Source organism: Peromyscus eremicus, chromosome 6, assembly GCF_949786415.1.
Source record: "Peromyscus eremicus chromosome 6, PerEre_H2_v1, whole genome shotgun sequence".
NCBI lineage: Eukaryota > Metazoa > Chordata > Mammalia > Rodentia > Cricetidae > Peromyscus > Peromyscus eremicus.
The window spans coordinates 40254298-40270809 of NC_081421.1; the positions used below are offsets into that span (position 1 = coordinate 40254298).

The following is a 16512-nucleotide window of genomic DNA, read 5'->3' on the forward strand; positions in this document are numbered from 1 at the left end:
GTTCAGCAGCTGTCTATCTATGGCTAATGCTGTCTTTTCCTGTGGATTAGTGCTAGATAGGTTTTTCCTAGAAGGGACTGCAGTGTCCATCCTTAATTGACTCTCAGACCTTTACAGTAGGTGAATTAAAACAAATAAAAAGGAAGGACGTGACTGTTCTTAAGTATGGTGGGAGAGAAAGTTTATTATAGATAAAAGGGAGATCATAGCCAGAGACAGAGACATCTGGGAGAGTCCAGAGTGCATATGACCCTGAGCCATGTGAGGAGAGTGGGGAGAGGAAGGAGGAGCCACTGACCAAGAGGGGCAGCTTGGGCCAAGAGACTAGTCAAGAAAGTAAAGAATAGACCAAAAGGGCAGATAATCAAAATGGCTTAGATAATATAGGGAAGGGGGGGGACGACGCCAACGAAGAGCAACCCAGCCCTGGGTTGGAGAAGTTCAGGGTAGGGGCCCAGGTATGCCAGCCATACCCTGTAACAGGTAGGGATTGGAGGATGCTGGGAGAACCTGGTGGCCATTGTCTGCTTTGATATGGTAAGTAGACACTTAGGCCATTTGTCTGGGGTTTGAGACCTAACACTAGGTATGCTATCTTTCTCTTCAAATATGTTTTATTTTTCAAAATTATACTTTGTGTGTGTGTTTGTACATATACGTGTGAGCTTGAGGAAGTTAGAAGACAGTTTTTGGGAGTTGATTCTCCTGCTGCCACATTAGTTTGAGGGATCAAACTCAGGCTTAATAGCAAGTGCCTTTACCTCACGAGCCGAATCGCTGGCCACTGAGTATATTTTCCCTTTTCTTTCTTTAAAAAACAAAACAAAATACAATTCAATGTTGTAGCTCAGACCGGCCACAAATTTGTGGAGATTCTCTTGCTTCAATCTCCTTCCCAATTGCTAGAATTAGAGGCATGAGCTACAAGGCCTAGCTAGGTGTTTTTTGTTGTTTTCTTTCTTTCTTTGAGACAGGACCTTTATGTAGTCCAGGCTGGCCTTGAACTTGGCATATAACCCAAGGATTACAGGTGTGCTCCATCACATTTAGTTTATGTGGTGCTGAGGATCAAGTCTAGGGCTTTGTAAATACTAGACACGTATTCTACCAGCTGAGCCACACAACCACCTACCTGGTTGTCTCCCTCCATTCTTCCCTTCTGTCCTTCCTTCTACAGGCTGTCGCTATGCTCCCTGGCTAGCCTAGAGCTATGTAGTCCAAGTGACCCCCAAAGAGATCCTCCTGCGTCAGCTTTCCTTGTCCTGAAATGAAAGGCTTATGCCCCCAGGTCTAGCCAGCCGCCCCCCCCCCCCCCCCAGGCTCTCACCATGTAGTCCTGGCTAGCCTAGAGCTCTCTATGTAGACCAGGCTGGCCTTAAACTCATAGAGATCCACCTGACTATGTTTTTTTTTTTTTCTTTTCTATTCCCCTAAAATTTTAGATGAAGCTTTGTGCTGTTCTCTGGGTTTAGAATACACTGTTTATTACTTATTTTAATTTTATGTTGAATGAGTATTTTGACTGCATGTATATAAGTGTACTGTATGCATGCCTGATGCCTGCAGAGGCCAGAAGAGGGAGATGGATCTCCTGGAACTGAAGTTACAGATGGTAGTAAGCAACAATGTGGGTGCTGGTGTAGTTGGACATTTTTCTCTGTCCCATCCTGGTCCTGAGGTCCTGCAGCCACTTTTAAAATAATCATCCAGAGACTTAATATTAATTACAAACTGTTTGGTCTATGGCTCAGGCTTATTGCTAGTTAGCACCTACATCTTAAATTAACCCATTTCTATTAATCTGTATTTTGCCACGTGGCTGTGGCGTTACCAGTCTATTGGCATGTTGCTCCTTGGGTGGCTGGATGGTGTCTTCCAGACTGCCCTTCTCCTGTCTCTGCTTGGATTTCCTGCCTGGCTCTGTCCTGCCTTGCCATAGGCCAAAGCAGCTTTATTCATCAACCAATGAGAGCAACACATACTCACAGTGTACAGAATCCCACAGCATGCTGGCAACTGAACCATGTCTTTTGGAAGAACTCAAGTGCTTTGAGTTCCAAGTACTGAGCCATATCAGCAGCCTGTTTCAGTTTTCTTAAAAACAGTTTTTGTCTTTTATTTAAATTGAAAAGTGGTTAAAAGAATTCTTAAAGGCTTCTTATACATGTTTACTATATTTTGAGACTTCTTGTTTTATGAAGTAGAGGGCAATTTAAATTTAACTATATGCTAGTATTTTTTGGTTTTTTTGAGACAGGGTTTCTCTGTGTACTTTTGGTGTCTGTCCTGGATCTTGCTCTGTAGACCAGGCTGGCCACAAACTCATAGAGATCTGCCTGGTATGCTAGTCTTATAGTACAGAATAAATGCATTTTGTTGGCCTGTTTGTTTATGGTGCTGGCATTGATTCAAGACATATACATGTAAGGCAATTGCTCTTCCATAGAGCTATGCATGTTGTTTGTGTGCATTGAGACAGTCTTATTCTGTAGGCTACCCTGGCCTCCAGACTTGTGGAATGTATCTGCCTCAGTCTCCATGTCCAAGTGTGCTAGGACTGTGGACATGTACTACCATGACTGTCTTGATGAGTTTCATCATCATACATGTGTGTCATTATACTTTGTTATACTTCTACTCCATTTCCCTCCCACTGACTCTTCTCTCTCCTCCATAAAGGGAGGTTTTCCTTCTGTATACCAGAGGCCTCTGCTGTACACTCAGCTTTTCAGTCTGTGGTCTAGGCAGATTTTCTCACCCTACACAGATTCCCTTCATCACATTCCCAGGGTAGCTAATGTCGGGCTGTCTTCTAAGTGTGTTGAGTGTGGGGAACAACTACAGTATTGAGATCTGTTCAGACAGAGGATCTGTGTTAGTACCTTCAAGACCTCGTGTGTATCAATCACCTTGGCTGTCCTGGACAGCTGCAGCCGGGGGTCTCAAACACTTGCGGCATTACATTAGGACTCATGCTTGGACTCAACAGCAGTGACTAGCAAGTGGCTTCAGAGTTTGATCTACGTGCTGGCCTCTGGCTCCGTTATCAGACTTCAGAGTTAACTCTCCATTAGTGAGATGTGCTCCTGGCCATCCTTAAGTACTTTGCCCCTGGAGCCAGCCTACACCCTTCTTTGCTGTATGTTCTTGTTTCTGTGTTTTCTCCTGTTCTCCACAGTTGCCTCTCTGGGTCTTCTCTCAGACAAGGCTGTGGCAAGGCAAACTGAAGTTTTCTGACCTGTGGGTGTTTACTTACCTCAGTTCCCTGGCCTAGCTCAGTTACTTATTCATTTGTGTGTTCATTATTTATTGAGTGTGTGAGTTCAGGCACATGCTTACCACAGTATGTGTGGAGGTCAGAAAAAAACTTCAAAGATAGTTGGTTCTTTCCTTAGACTATGATGACAGAAGGAATTCAGGTCACCAGGCTTGTACGGCAAGTTCTTATGGCCTTCCCAGGAGTCATTTTTTTTCCCCTCAAGAACAGGGTTTCTAAGCCGGGCGGTGGTGACACACGCCTTTAATCCCAGCACTTGGGAGGCAGAGCCAGGCGGATCTCTGTGAGTTCTCGGCCAGCCTGGTCTCCAAAGCGAGTTCCAGGAAAGGCGCAAAGCTACACAGAAAAACCCAAAAAAAAAAAAAAAAAAAAAAAAAAAAAAAAAAAGAACAGGGTTTCTCTGTGTAGCCCTGGTTGTCCTGGAGCTCACTCTGTAGACCAGGCTGGTCCAGAACTCAGAGATCCTGCCTGCCTCTGCCTTCAGAGTGCTGACATTTAAAGGTGTGTGCCACCACCTATCAAATTTTTGACAGGAGAAAACTCAATATTTTTTAAAAAATATAATTTATTTTAATTTTATTTTCATTGGAGTTTTGCCTGCATGTATGTCTGTGAGGGTGTCAGAAGCCCCGGAACTAGTTACATACAGGTGTGAATTGCCATGTGGGTGCTGTGAATTAAACCTGGGTCCTCTGGAAAAGCATCCATTGCTCTTAACCACTGTTCCAGCCCCCCAAACTCAGTATTTTTTATTTTTTATTTTTTTGGTTTTTTTTTGAGACAGGATTTTTCCGTGTAGCTTTGCGCCTTTCCTGGAACTCACTTGGTAGCCCAGGCTGGCCTCGAACTTACAGAGATCCGCCTGGCTCTGCCTCCCGAGTGCTGGGATTAAAGGCGTGCGCCACCACCGCCCAGCTTAAACTCAGTATTTTTAAGCTACATCCTCTGCGTTGGTCTCCAGAGTTCTTACTCGATACCAAGGGCCTTCACCTCATGACCCTCCTGCCTCTTTCTTTAGTGTTGAGGATTCAGGTATATACCACCTTATCTTTGTTTACCTATTTACTACCAATGAACATCGTTTTATTTATTTTATGTGTATGGGTGCTTGCCCTGCGTGTGTGCAGCCATGTGCATCCCTAGTGCTCCTGCATCAGATCCCTTCGGACTGGAGTTACAGATGGTTGTGAGCCATAATGTGGGTGCTGGGAATCAAACCTTGGTCCCTAGAAGAGCAGCCACTGCTCTTAACCGCTGAGCCATCTCTCAAGTCCTCAGAGCTGCTTGCGGTTTTTGTTTTGTACTGAAAATAATTTTTTTTCACATAATAAATTCTGATCACAGTTTCCCCTCCTCCAGGTCCTCCAGCCCCCCCCCCCCCAACTCCCGTACCTTTCTCTTTCTCTCTCTTTAGGAAAAATAAAACATAATAATAATAATAACAACAACAATAATAATAGAATCATAGAGACACATAGACACAAAAAAGCTCAATCCATAAAAACAAAATTGGAAACTATAATATACAAGCAAAAGACCAGTAAGGTTAAAAAAAAAAAAAAAACAAAACCAAACAAAGCAATATGAGAATAATTAAAAAAAAAAAATCTAAAAAGTGCCACTGAGTTCATTTTGTACTGGCCATCTACTGCTGGTCTTGGGGCCTGTCCTTAAGTGTGGTTTGAATTCCTAATGAGACTCCAGTGGAGAAACTTAAGTTTTCCTGTGTAAGCAGTTGACAATTGGAGGCAGCTTCTTGGCTAGGGGTGGGAAATAATGTCCACTTTCAGTCTCAGCTCTGGGACCTGAGTGGGCTCTGTGTGCTCTCGCAGCCTTTGAGTTCATATGTGTGGCAGTCCTGTTGTGTCTGGAAGAGTTTCTTTGGTGTTATCCATTCCCTCTTGCAATCTTTTTGCTAAGCCTCCTGAGGAGAGGTTTGATGGAGATGTCCTGTTTAGAATAGAGCTGACTTTCTTTTTTCCTTCCCCCTTTTTTTTTGTAGAAGTGGCATAGATATTTTATCACTGTGACTTTTATTACTTTGATCCTTTCTGCTGGAAGTTCTATTTCACCATTTCTTTTGTTTGTTTGTTTTGTTTTGTTTTATTTTGTTTGCTTTTAGAGACATAATCTCATTATGTAGCTGTGACTATCCTGGAACTCAGTATGTAAACCATGATGCTGGCTTTGAAATCTCAGAGATCCACTTGCCCCTCACTGCTAGGATTAAAAGCATGTACCACCACACCCAGCTTCACTGTTCTTTTAGTCAACATGAGAAACATATTGACCACTTTTTGTTTATAACCTGTTATATGCATGATGCATATACATTGTAGCAAGCAAGCAACTTTCAAAATAACAAGGGTATTATAAGACTAAGAAAGTGTGGTTTAACTAGAGTTACTTAGGCTTTTCATAATTGGTTTAACTACTGGAGTTTATCCTTTATTGAATCTGTCTTTTTTTAAAATTTTCTGTTTAACATGACTAAGATTCTTACAGCCTGAAGTTGTTTAACAGACTAAAATAGACAAATGAAGGATCCTGGGCACCGTGGTTATTGTTTTGTTAATAGGGTCTCACTATGCAGCTCTGTGGTTATCTAATAGCCCTCTGAGTGGGTGAGACAGTTGATTGGCCTGATCTGTTTGGGAGGCATCCAGACAGTAGGACCGGGTCCTGTGCTCATTGCATGAGTGGGCTGTTTGAAACCTGGGGCCTATGCAGGATCGCTTGGCTCGGCCTGGGAGGAGGGGACTGGACCTGCCTGGACTGAGTCTACCAGGTTAATCTCAGTCCTTGGGGAAGGCTTTGCCCTGCAGGAGGTGGGAATGGGGGGTGGGCTGGGGGGTAGGTGAGGGGGGCAGGAGGGGGGAGAAGAAGGGAATCCGTGGCTGATATGTAGAACTGAATTGTATTGCAAAATAAAAATTAAAAAAAAATTAAATTAAAAAAAAAAAAAGAAGTGAATGTGGAGCTGGCAGGTTGGCTCAGCAGGTAAAGGTGCTTCCATTCAGTTCTGATGACCTGAATTCAGTACCTGGAACCCACATAAAGGTGGAAGGAGAGAACTGACTGGGTAGGACTAGATTCTGGTTTCCTTAAGTACTGTGGTATTTGCACCTCTGCCATGCACATGCACAAAATTCAAAAACAAAAATCTGAACATGATTCAGATCCTAGCGTTCTGATTAATAAGTGCTTGCTTCCCCTGCCCCTCCTCCTGTCGGTGCCAGGACCTTTTATAAGCTGGGCAAGTGCTCTGCCACTGGGCAAGCACTACCATTGAGGCATAGCTTAGGCTTTAAGTGTATCTCATAGAATTTTAGCTTTGTTAAGAGTTAGGTTACAGATCTGTTCTAGTGCTATCCCAAACGTTTTTTTCTTCCAACCTTTGTATGTCACAGTACAGAATATTGTTCTATACTCAGTCCCTAAGATTATTTTATACATTTGGTTCATAATGCCCTAGCTTACAGTTTGTTTTCCCCTGCTTCTTTTTAGATAGTTACTCCTCTGTAGGCCAGTTTGGCATCCAACCGTGATCTTCCTGCATTAGCTTCTCAGGTGCTGGGATTACAGACAAGCACAACTCTGCCTGCTTATCTCTGATTGTAGCTGTTCAGAGTCATGTAGGAGTAAATGCTTAATGGTTAGCTTCTTGTGGCAGCGTGCACCTATTATCCCAGCACTCATGAAGTGGGGAGGTGGATCAAGTTCCATGTTGGTCTTGGCAACATAGTGACGCTGTCTCAAAAACCCAAATCAAAACAAACCAAATAATAATAATTAAGTCAGCTTTAGTTTTTTTTTTTCCCCTTCCCCCTAAGGAAATAGTTTAAACATGAATTTTTTGTGATAGTCCCATTAAGTTTTTAGAGTGAACACTGAAGGCCAGATAAGATGTGTCACTGGCCAGGTGAGGAATGTGGCCTCGGTTTGCACCTTTCCATTACTAATTCCATTCCTAAGTTAATATACGATGTTTTGTTGCAAATTGTAACTTAGCTAAATTAGATGACAGCATTGGGTTAACCTTTAAGAACTGGGCATAGGGGGCAAAATGGGACAGATGTTGAAGATATTAATTAAAGATTTGCAGTCACATTCTGTACTGACTCCTCTTTCAATCCACAGGGCTATTATCATATCTGGAGGACCTAATTCTGTGTATGCAGAGGATGCTCCCTGGTTTGATCCAGCAATATTTACCATTGGCAAGCCTGTTCTTGGAATTTGCTATGGCATGCAGGTACAGCTGCATTTTGAGTTTGAGAGTTTACTATATGTTTTATTCTTATGATTTAAACATTCTTTGTCTCTTTAAGATAATTGGGCATATTAATACTGTGTATTGATTGCTATACCATGGTGGAGTCGACCTTATAAGGAAACCTGTTTGTAAGTAACTAAATTACTTAACAAACCACCGTCCATCTATCCACCATCCATCCATCTGCCGGCCTGCCTGTCTATCTGTCATCTGAGATAGGGTGTCACAGTTTTACGAAACAAGATCTAAGGGAATAGAAACATAAACCAGATAAAATTTTAAAAATTCTCCCTATGGTTGTAAGCCAAAAGATTGTCACATTATAGCATTTAAACACTGTCTTACTTGATCGTTTGGAAATAAAGCTAGAAAGCATCCCTAAATAATGTATTACTATTAGTTGCATATTAGTACATTTATGAGCCCCCTCTCCTTTCCCTTCCCTCTCCCTTTCTCCCTCTCTGTCTTCCTTCCCTCTCTTTCATCTTGTTTATGTACAGAACTTTTTGCTGCATAATCCAAACTACCCACAACTGAGTAATCTTACTGAAGCCTCTTGAGTACTATAACATTTTCACTTAAAAAAGAATCCCCGGGGCTGGAGAGATGGCTCAGAGGTTAAGAGCACTGGCTGCTCTTCCAAAGGTTCTGAGTTCAATTCTCAGCAATCACATGGTGGCTCACAATCATCTGTAATGAGATCTGGTGCGCTCTTCTGGCCTACAGGGATACATGCAGGCAGAACATTGTATACATAATAAATAAATAAATCTTTAAAAAAAAAGAAAAAAAAGAATCCCCTTAGGCTGGGCGGCGGTGGTGCACGCCTTTATTCCCAGCACTCGGGAGGCCGAGCCAGGCAGATCTCTGAGTTTGAGGCCAGCCTGGTCTACAGAGTGAGATCCAGGACAGGCACCAAAACTTTTTTTTTTTTTTTTGGTTTTCAAGACAGGGTTTCTCTGTGTAGCTTTGCGCCTTTCCTGGGACTCACTTGGTAGTCCAGGCTGGCCTCGAACTCACAGAGATCCGCCTGGCTCTGTCTCCCAAGTGCTGGGATTAAAGGCATGTGCCACCACCGCCCAGCACAATCACCAAAACTACGTAGAGAACCCTGTCTCAAAAAAACAAAACAAAACAAAACAAAACAAAACAAAAAAAAATCTTCTCATCCTTCCTTCCTCCATATTAGTCAGGGTTCTCTAGAGGAACAGAATATATATACATATAGAGAACACACACACACACATAGAGAGAGAGAATTTACTAGAGTGGCTTATAGGCTATGGTCCAGCTAATCCAACAATGGCTGTCTCCCAATGGAAAGTCTGAGAATCCAGTGGTGGTTCAGTCCATGAGGCTGGTTGTCTCAGCTGGACTTCAGTATACATCAGAATCCCAAAGGAGTAGGCTCTAACGCCAGTGAATCAATAGTAGAGGTGAGCAGGCAAAGGCAGAAGTTTCCTGCTTGTCCTTTATGTTGGGTGCCAGGAGAAGGTGGGGCCCAGATTTTCTTTCTTTTTTTTTCTTGGTTTTTCGAGACAGGGTTTCTCTGTGTAGCTTTGCGCCTTTCCTGGAGCTCACTTGGTAGCCCAGGCTGGCCTCGAACTCACAGATCGCCTGGCTCTGCCTCCAGAGTGCTGGGATTAAAGGCGTGCACCACCACCGCCCGGCCCCAGATTTTCTGTGTGCATGTATGGGGCAGTTGTCAACATCAATTGATCGGGATCTAAGGTGGGTGTTCCTATGTCAGATGATTCAGTTAACTAAAAATTCTTCACAGGTGTGCCCAGCTTCTTGGTTTTTAGTTAATTCTAGTTGTAGTCAAGTTGACAACCAAGAATAGCCATCATCTCCTGGTGAGAGCCGCAACGTTATGCAGTAGGGATTCAGCTGTCATTTGTAAAGGCCACCGCACCAGAACCAAGGGTTCTAATGGAGGATTAAGCCAAGACATAAGATGTTTTAGAATTACTGCCTTTTGAATGAATTAGCTGTTTGTTGTAGATTTCTTGTGCAATTACAGCTATGATATCTCTCCCTTATCTTACATCTTCATGTAATGTGTATATGTAATCTCATGATTACATCTCAGTCTTATGGTTAGGAAGATGACTTTTCATTTAGCTATATAATTTTGATATATAGAAAATATACTAGGATATGCTTCATAGCAAGATCTATTGGCCCACAAGACTGTAGATACTTAAAGCCTGCTTTGTTCCTTGTAGCTGTGTGGTCGCTACACGAGTGTGTGGGTTCATGCAGATCCGTGGAATGAAGACAGAGGCATCTTAAGAATGAATTTAGCCTATCATGGCTGCAGGGGGGTCCAGCCTCGAAGGACTGAAGCACTAACCCTTTGCCTAGGGCATATTTATTTACTCCATTTTACAGTTTAGATAGGTAATCTCTGTACCTTTAAAGCAACCCAAAAGGAGCTCCCAGAGACCAAATGCCAGGTGCAAATTACTTGATTTATCAGGTACCACAGTTTTCCGGGTTTCCTGGACCAAGTTTTGCTAGGCCTTTGATCCTTGGAGGACTCTCTGATCCTTGACTCTCAAACAAGATTCACATAGGGTGATAAGAGAAACAAAAGGTGTGGCTAAACAAAAGAAGGATTAGATCTAGGTGATGCTTTCTGGAACCAAGCCAGGAGCTCAGCAGGAATGCCACTATAGTTCCTTTTACTCAGACTAACAAAAATAACAATCTTGCCCAGTCTGACACAAACTGCACACATTTTAACTCAGTTTTACTTCAGAGCAAGTTCAAACTAGACTAAAGGCTTTTGTAAATAGATCCTAAGTTTAAAACTTGACAGTTATGCACAAGGTCAGAATTGTAGATGTCTTACCAAGCTTATTAACACAAAACACCTTAAGAAAAGCCTGCCAATTCTTTGCTTGCTAAGTCTGCTGATAAAAAGCGAAGTCTCAGAGTTTGTCCCTCTGGTCCCAAGACCTTGGAACCTTGCGTTACCAAGGTAATGGCTCTGCTCCTTATGTCTAATCAAGGATTGTGTTAGGGTTTTGATACTTTTCTCAGGATTGCAAGGAATCTCCTTTTAGAAATGTAGGAGTTAGGCAAGAGAGGAGCTAAGAATGAGAGCTGAAAAGAAGATGTGGATTTAGAGAAGCAGGAGAATAAAAAGACATGCAACAAAATAGGGTATAAACAGATGCATTCCTCAACCCTCAGATAGGGTTTTTCTCTGCTGGTTGTAGAGCTTCTTCTGGACTCTGGGAGGAAGTCTTTAAGGCTGACATTTAGACACTTTCGTTAATATTCTCATTTGCTTTTAAACTAAAAAAAAAAAATTTCTTTTAAACTAACAGGTCCTTAAGGTTTTTTTTTTTTTCTATGCCAAGAATAGCCAAGAGGCTGGGCTGATAAGTGGTTAGAGCAAAACACCTGGGTTTGATTTCCGGCACCCACACGATAGTTAACAACCATCTGTAACTAGTTCCAGGAGAGCCATTCTCTCTTCTGACCTCCCAGGACACAGGGATGCATGTGGTACACATATGTACATGCAGGCAGAACACTAAGAGGTTTAAAAAAGTCAAATTAATATATGACCATGGATTAACATGTTCAGTTTATTATAAATTCTGGCTGTCCTGGAACTCACTTTGTAGACCAGGCTGGTCCTGAACTCATAGATAGCTGCTTTCCTCTTCCTCCCGAGTGCTGGGATTAAAGGCATGGACCACCATGCCCATCTATAAATTGTCTTCTTATGTTTTCCGTTTTGCCTGTCCTTTGCCTTTAGAATGTAATGAAGGAAAAGAAACAAGAAATTTTTACAGGAAAGACACAAGATAAATATTATAAAATCAGGGTTTCATGTAGCTCATTTTGGCCTCAAAGCCTTTGCTTTGTGGCTAGATCTTTGAACTCTTGATTTGTCTGCCCTAATTATTCTTTATATACTATTTTCTTTTTTCTTTTTTTTTTTTTTTAAAGATTTATTTATTTATTATGTATACAGTGTTCTGTCTGCACGTATCTCTGCAGGCCAGAAGAGGGCACCAGATCTCCTTACAGATGGTCGTAAGCCACCATGTGGTTGCTGGGAATTGAACTCAGGACCTTTGGAAAAGCAAGCAGTGCTCTTAACCTCTGAGCCATCTCTCCAGCCCCTATATACTATTTTCTAGCTACTGAAAGGGTAAAAATTATTCTTTGATTGCAGGAGAAGTTAAGACAGATTGAGTATATGCCGGGAGTAATCCATGGCAGTGGATGGGTCCTGCAGAGGGTATAAGGAGTTGGTGGGGGAAGGAAATGAGCCAGGCCATGGTGGTTGGGAGAATCTTGCAGCCTGCCTGCCTAGCAGCCAGATTGTTTCTTTATTTATACAGAATTTAATAAGCAGGGATACATTCATGATGTTCTAAAACATAGATCATATCATTTTTGTTTTTGGACATGTGCTTCACTTCCTTTTGTTCATCTTTTAGTCATCATTAATAAACTATTACAGAACAGAGCTATCATTTCCAATCATTTTTTCTCAAGTTTTGACATTAAAAAACAGAGTTATCATTTTTACTCATTAACCCCATAACCCAATTTTTGAGAATCTAGAGGCATATGACAGCCTGTGCTCAGGCTGGTTGCTTTGGTTGCTTCAGGGATACTAGACCTAGAACAAAACAAAATCTTCAAGCAACACCCCCCCCCCCCCCCCCCAGCAGTGTATTATTAACTCTTAGTGTTCAGAGTGCCCAGAAAAATTGCTCAGGCTAAAGCTGCTGCAGTTATTATTCAAATTCTGACATAATACAATGTTCACGTTTATATCTTTATAGAATTTGTCTGTATGTCTAATCCTGTCATTCTGTTGTTTCTTGGTCATATGACATTATAGTGGCTCTATATGAGCTAACTTTTCTAAGAGGGAAGTCCTGACACCTCATTCTTTCATCATCTTTCCACTCCATACTTTGTTCATCAGGGCAGAGTTGAGTGCCACATAATTATCTGAGTGTACAGTGGGAAGAGGCTTGTAATCTGAACTGTGGCCAACTCCTCTAGCCCACTGAATCTTGTTGACCTTTTTGAATTTACATTGTTTTGAATATCTTGTTCCTGTGTAAGTGCAGGGACAGAAGTTTCAAGAATGTCTCATAGCCTAATGAAGAGACCTCTGGCTTCTTTATGTGCCACAACCTCCAAGGCATAAGGAAGACCCTCAAGTAGATAAGGATATCTCCCTGAAATGGGGGTGGGGTGGGTAGGTGGGGGGCGATAGTATGTTCAGGACTTTTCTGGGGAAGCTTAGAAGCAACATTCCTGGGAGAAGGCACACATGATTCATAAGGAATTTTCCATCAATCCAATATCCTCAAATTGTAGAAATATTAAAAGTCTCTGAAGTATGCAACGAGTGGAGATGAAAACCAAAGGTGGCATGGCAGCCATCATGCGACTTGGCTTTGCTGGATCTTTGTCAAGCAGCTGTGCTGGCTTTATGACTTCTGCCATTCCATTCAGATATGGCTGTGCCAAGTATACATACCATAGCAGCCGGCCATTCTTGTGGTTTACACATATTTGTCCTTTATATTATTATTATTATTATTATTATTATTATTATTAATCCCATCCCACCCCCACCCCCACCCCCACCCCCCACCCCCCACCCCCCAATGGTTTCTCTGGATAACGGCCCTGGCAATCCTGGAACTTGTTTTGTAGACCAGGCTGGCCTCAAACTCAGAGATCCACCTTCCTCTGCCTCTAGAGTGCTGGTTTTAAAGGTGTGCTCCACTGTGCCCAAATGCCCTTTATATTCAACACAAGACTTTCATTGCATTGCCCTTATCTAATGTCTAGTTTTGCCTCTTGTCTGTCACTCTCTAATTCAACCATTCAGACTTGTTTTATTAAAATGGATTATATATTTTTCCTTCATGGCTGTCAGACATTTTTCTAGAACTCCTGTGTTGCTGCTGCAGTTCTTACCTGCTATGGCTTTTTAAATCTCTGAGTACCTTTGCAAGTGCTTTCAAATTAAATTCTGACTTGAGGGAAATTTCTCTTTTTTCTTTTTTGAGACGGGGGTCTCACTATATAGCTATATGGCTGTCTTGGAGCTCAACTATGTAGACCAAGCATGGTTTGAACCTACTGAGCTTCACTTCACCTGCCTCTGCCTCCAGAGTTCTGGGATTAAAGACGTGCTATTACACCTGGCTGAAATTTCTCTTTTTAATGTGAATTAAAGTATACCAAATGGAAAGTCTATCAATGTTCAATAGAAATTAACCTCAGGTCAAATCCTTTGCCAAATTTTGTTATAAATTCATGCCTCTTACTAATTTTATATATAATAATTATAGTTATCTACATTTATTAAATACTTATTTACTTTGATACATTCATGGTACAAGCAAAAAATTTTGAAAGCAAAGGATATAAATTCTTTTATCATAAAAACTTTTCTTTTTGACTCATTAACATATTCACTCTTTCTTCAATAGATGATGAATAAGGTTTTTGGAGGCACTGTGCATAAAAAAAGTGTTAGAGAAGATGGAGTTTTCAATATTACTATGGATAATACGTGCTCAATATTCAGGTATTATTTTTTAATTACATTTATTTAATTTTGTGTCCACTCATATGGGTATGCCATGGCATGTGTGTGTCAGAGAACAGCTTGTGGGAGTTGGTTTTTGCCTTCCTTGGGCTTGTTGGCAGATGCCTTTACCAGCTCACCTATCTTGCCAATCCCATATATTTTATTAATAAACATGTATATTAAATTTTTTTGTTATTCTATTTGTGTGTGTGTGTGTGCGCGCGCGCGTGCAGGTGCACATGCCATGGGGCATGTGTGGAGGTCAGAGGATAACTGGGAGTTGGTTCTCTACTTCTACCATGTGGGTTACAGGGGTTAACCATTTCCTCTTCATAATTAAACACCATTGTTTTTATTTTTGCACTGGAGCTCCACCTTTTCTGCTTGATTGTGCTTATTTCTAGGTGTTTTTGTGAACAGTTAGGCAATATGAATGTTTTTTAGAAAGATACAATCAGTGTATATAATTATTTTTAATTAATATAAGAGATTATAGGATTTTTTATTAAATTTTTCATTTATTTTACATACCAACCACAGCTTCCCTTCCCTCCTCACTTCCTGTTCCCTCCCCCAACCTCCCATCTACCACCCCATCCACTCCTCCATTCAAAAGGATAAGGCCTCCCATGGGAGTCAACAAAGCATCACATATCAAGTTAAGACAGGACCAAGCTCCTCTTGCTACATCAAGGCTGGGCAAGGCTTCCCAGCATGGGGAATAGATTCCAAAAAGCCAGCTCATACACCAGGGACAGGTCCTGATCCCACTGCTAGAGGCCTCACAAACAGACCAAGCTACACAGCTGTCACCCACATGCAGAAGGCCTAAGTCAGTCCCATGCAGGCTCCCTAGCTGTAGGTCCAGAGTCCATGAGCTTCCACTAGCTCAGGTCAGCTGTCTCTGTGGGTTCCCTTGTCATTATCTTGACCAACCCCTTTCTCCCTCCTTCAACTGGACTCCTGGAGCTTGGCCCAGTGCTTGGCTGTGGATCTCTGCATCTGCTTCCATCTGTTACTGGATGAAGGCTCTCTGATGACAATTAGGGTAGTCACCAATCTGATTACAGGGGAAGGCCAGTTCAGGCACCCTCTCCACTATTGTTAGGAGTCTTAGCTGGGGTCATCCTTGTGGATTTCCTGGGAGTTTCCCCTAACAGGTTTCTCCCTAACCCCATAATGACCCCTCTATCAAGAAGTCTTTTTAGTTGCTCTCCCTCTCCATCCCTCCCACAACTTGACCATCCCGATCTCTCATGTTCCCATCCTCCATCCTCTCCCCTCTACACCTCCTCCCCCAAGTTTACCTAGGAGATCTCATCTATTTCCCCTTCCCAGGGCAATCCATGTATGTCCCTCTTAGGCTCCTCCTTGTTACCTAACTTCTCTGGGTCTGAGGATTGTAGGATAGTTATCCTTTGCTTTGTGTCTAATATGCACTTATGAGTGAGTACATACCATGTTTGTCTTTCTGGGTCTGGGTTACCTCACTCAGGATGATTTTTTTTTTTTTTCTATTTCCATCTATTTGCCTGCAAATTTCATGATTATTATTATTATTATTATTTACCTCCGAGTAAGACTCCATAGTGTAAATGTGCTACATTTTCTTTATCCATTCTTTGTTTGAGGGGCATCTAGGTTGTTTCCAGATTCTGGCTATTTATTATGAATAATGGTGCTCTGAACATAGCTGAGCAAGTGTCCTTGTAGTATGATTGAGCCTCCTTTGGGTGTATGCCCCAGAGTGGTATTGCTGGTTCTTGAGGTGGATTGATTCCCAATTTTCTGAGAAACCGCCATACTGATTTCCAAAGTGGCTGTATAAGTTTGCACTCCCACCAGCAGTGGAGGAGTGTTCCCCTTACACCATATCCTCTCCAACATAGTTAATGCTTCTTACTCTTAAGCTTGATTGATTGATTGGGGTGTGTGTGTGTGTGTGTTTGAATGTATTCCATGAACGTGTATATCTGTTGAGACCAGAAGCAGGTGTTGGGTCTCTTGAAGCTAGAGCTATAAGTAGCTGTGAGCCATCTGATGTGGGTAATGGGAATGTGGGTCCTCTGGAAGAGAAGTAAGTTCTCTAAACCACAGAGCTGTCATTCCAGCCCCATATCTCTTACTCTTAATCTGAAAATCTTGTTTACTGGTTACATAATAACCTGTATTTTACATATATTTATACTGTACATATAGTTGCAGAATAACAGTATCAGTATCATTATTGATATGACTGAATTGTTAAGTCAATATTGAAGTATCTGTTCTGAAGATAAAATCTCAGAAATGTTGAAATCAGTTTTATTACCTTTGTATTTTTTTGTTTTAGTATAATTAAGAGTACCAGCTTCATATATATTTATT

General features: G+C 41.8%; 1 protein-coding gene across 2 annotated transcripts in view; it reads left to right on the top strand.

The window, feature by feature from the left end:
• The window catches only part of Gmps (guanine monophosphate synthase), a 76071-nt gene that overhangs the window by 28902 nt on the left and 30657 nt on the right, over window positions 1–16512 (top strand). For both annotated transcript variants that reach the window (XM_059265420.1, XM_059265421.1), the window contains 2 exons: window positions 7418–7532; window positions 14045–14142. In XM_059265420.1, the coding sequence (XP_059121403.1) occupies window positions 7418–7532; window positions 14045–14142 (213 nt within the window). The remainder of the gene's footprint in view (window positions 1–7417; window positions 7533–14044; window positions 14143–16512) is intronic.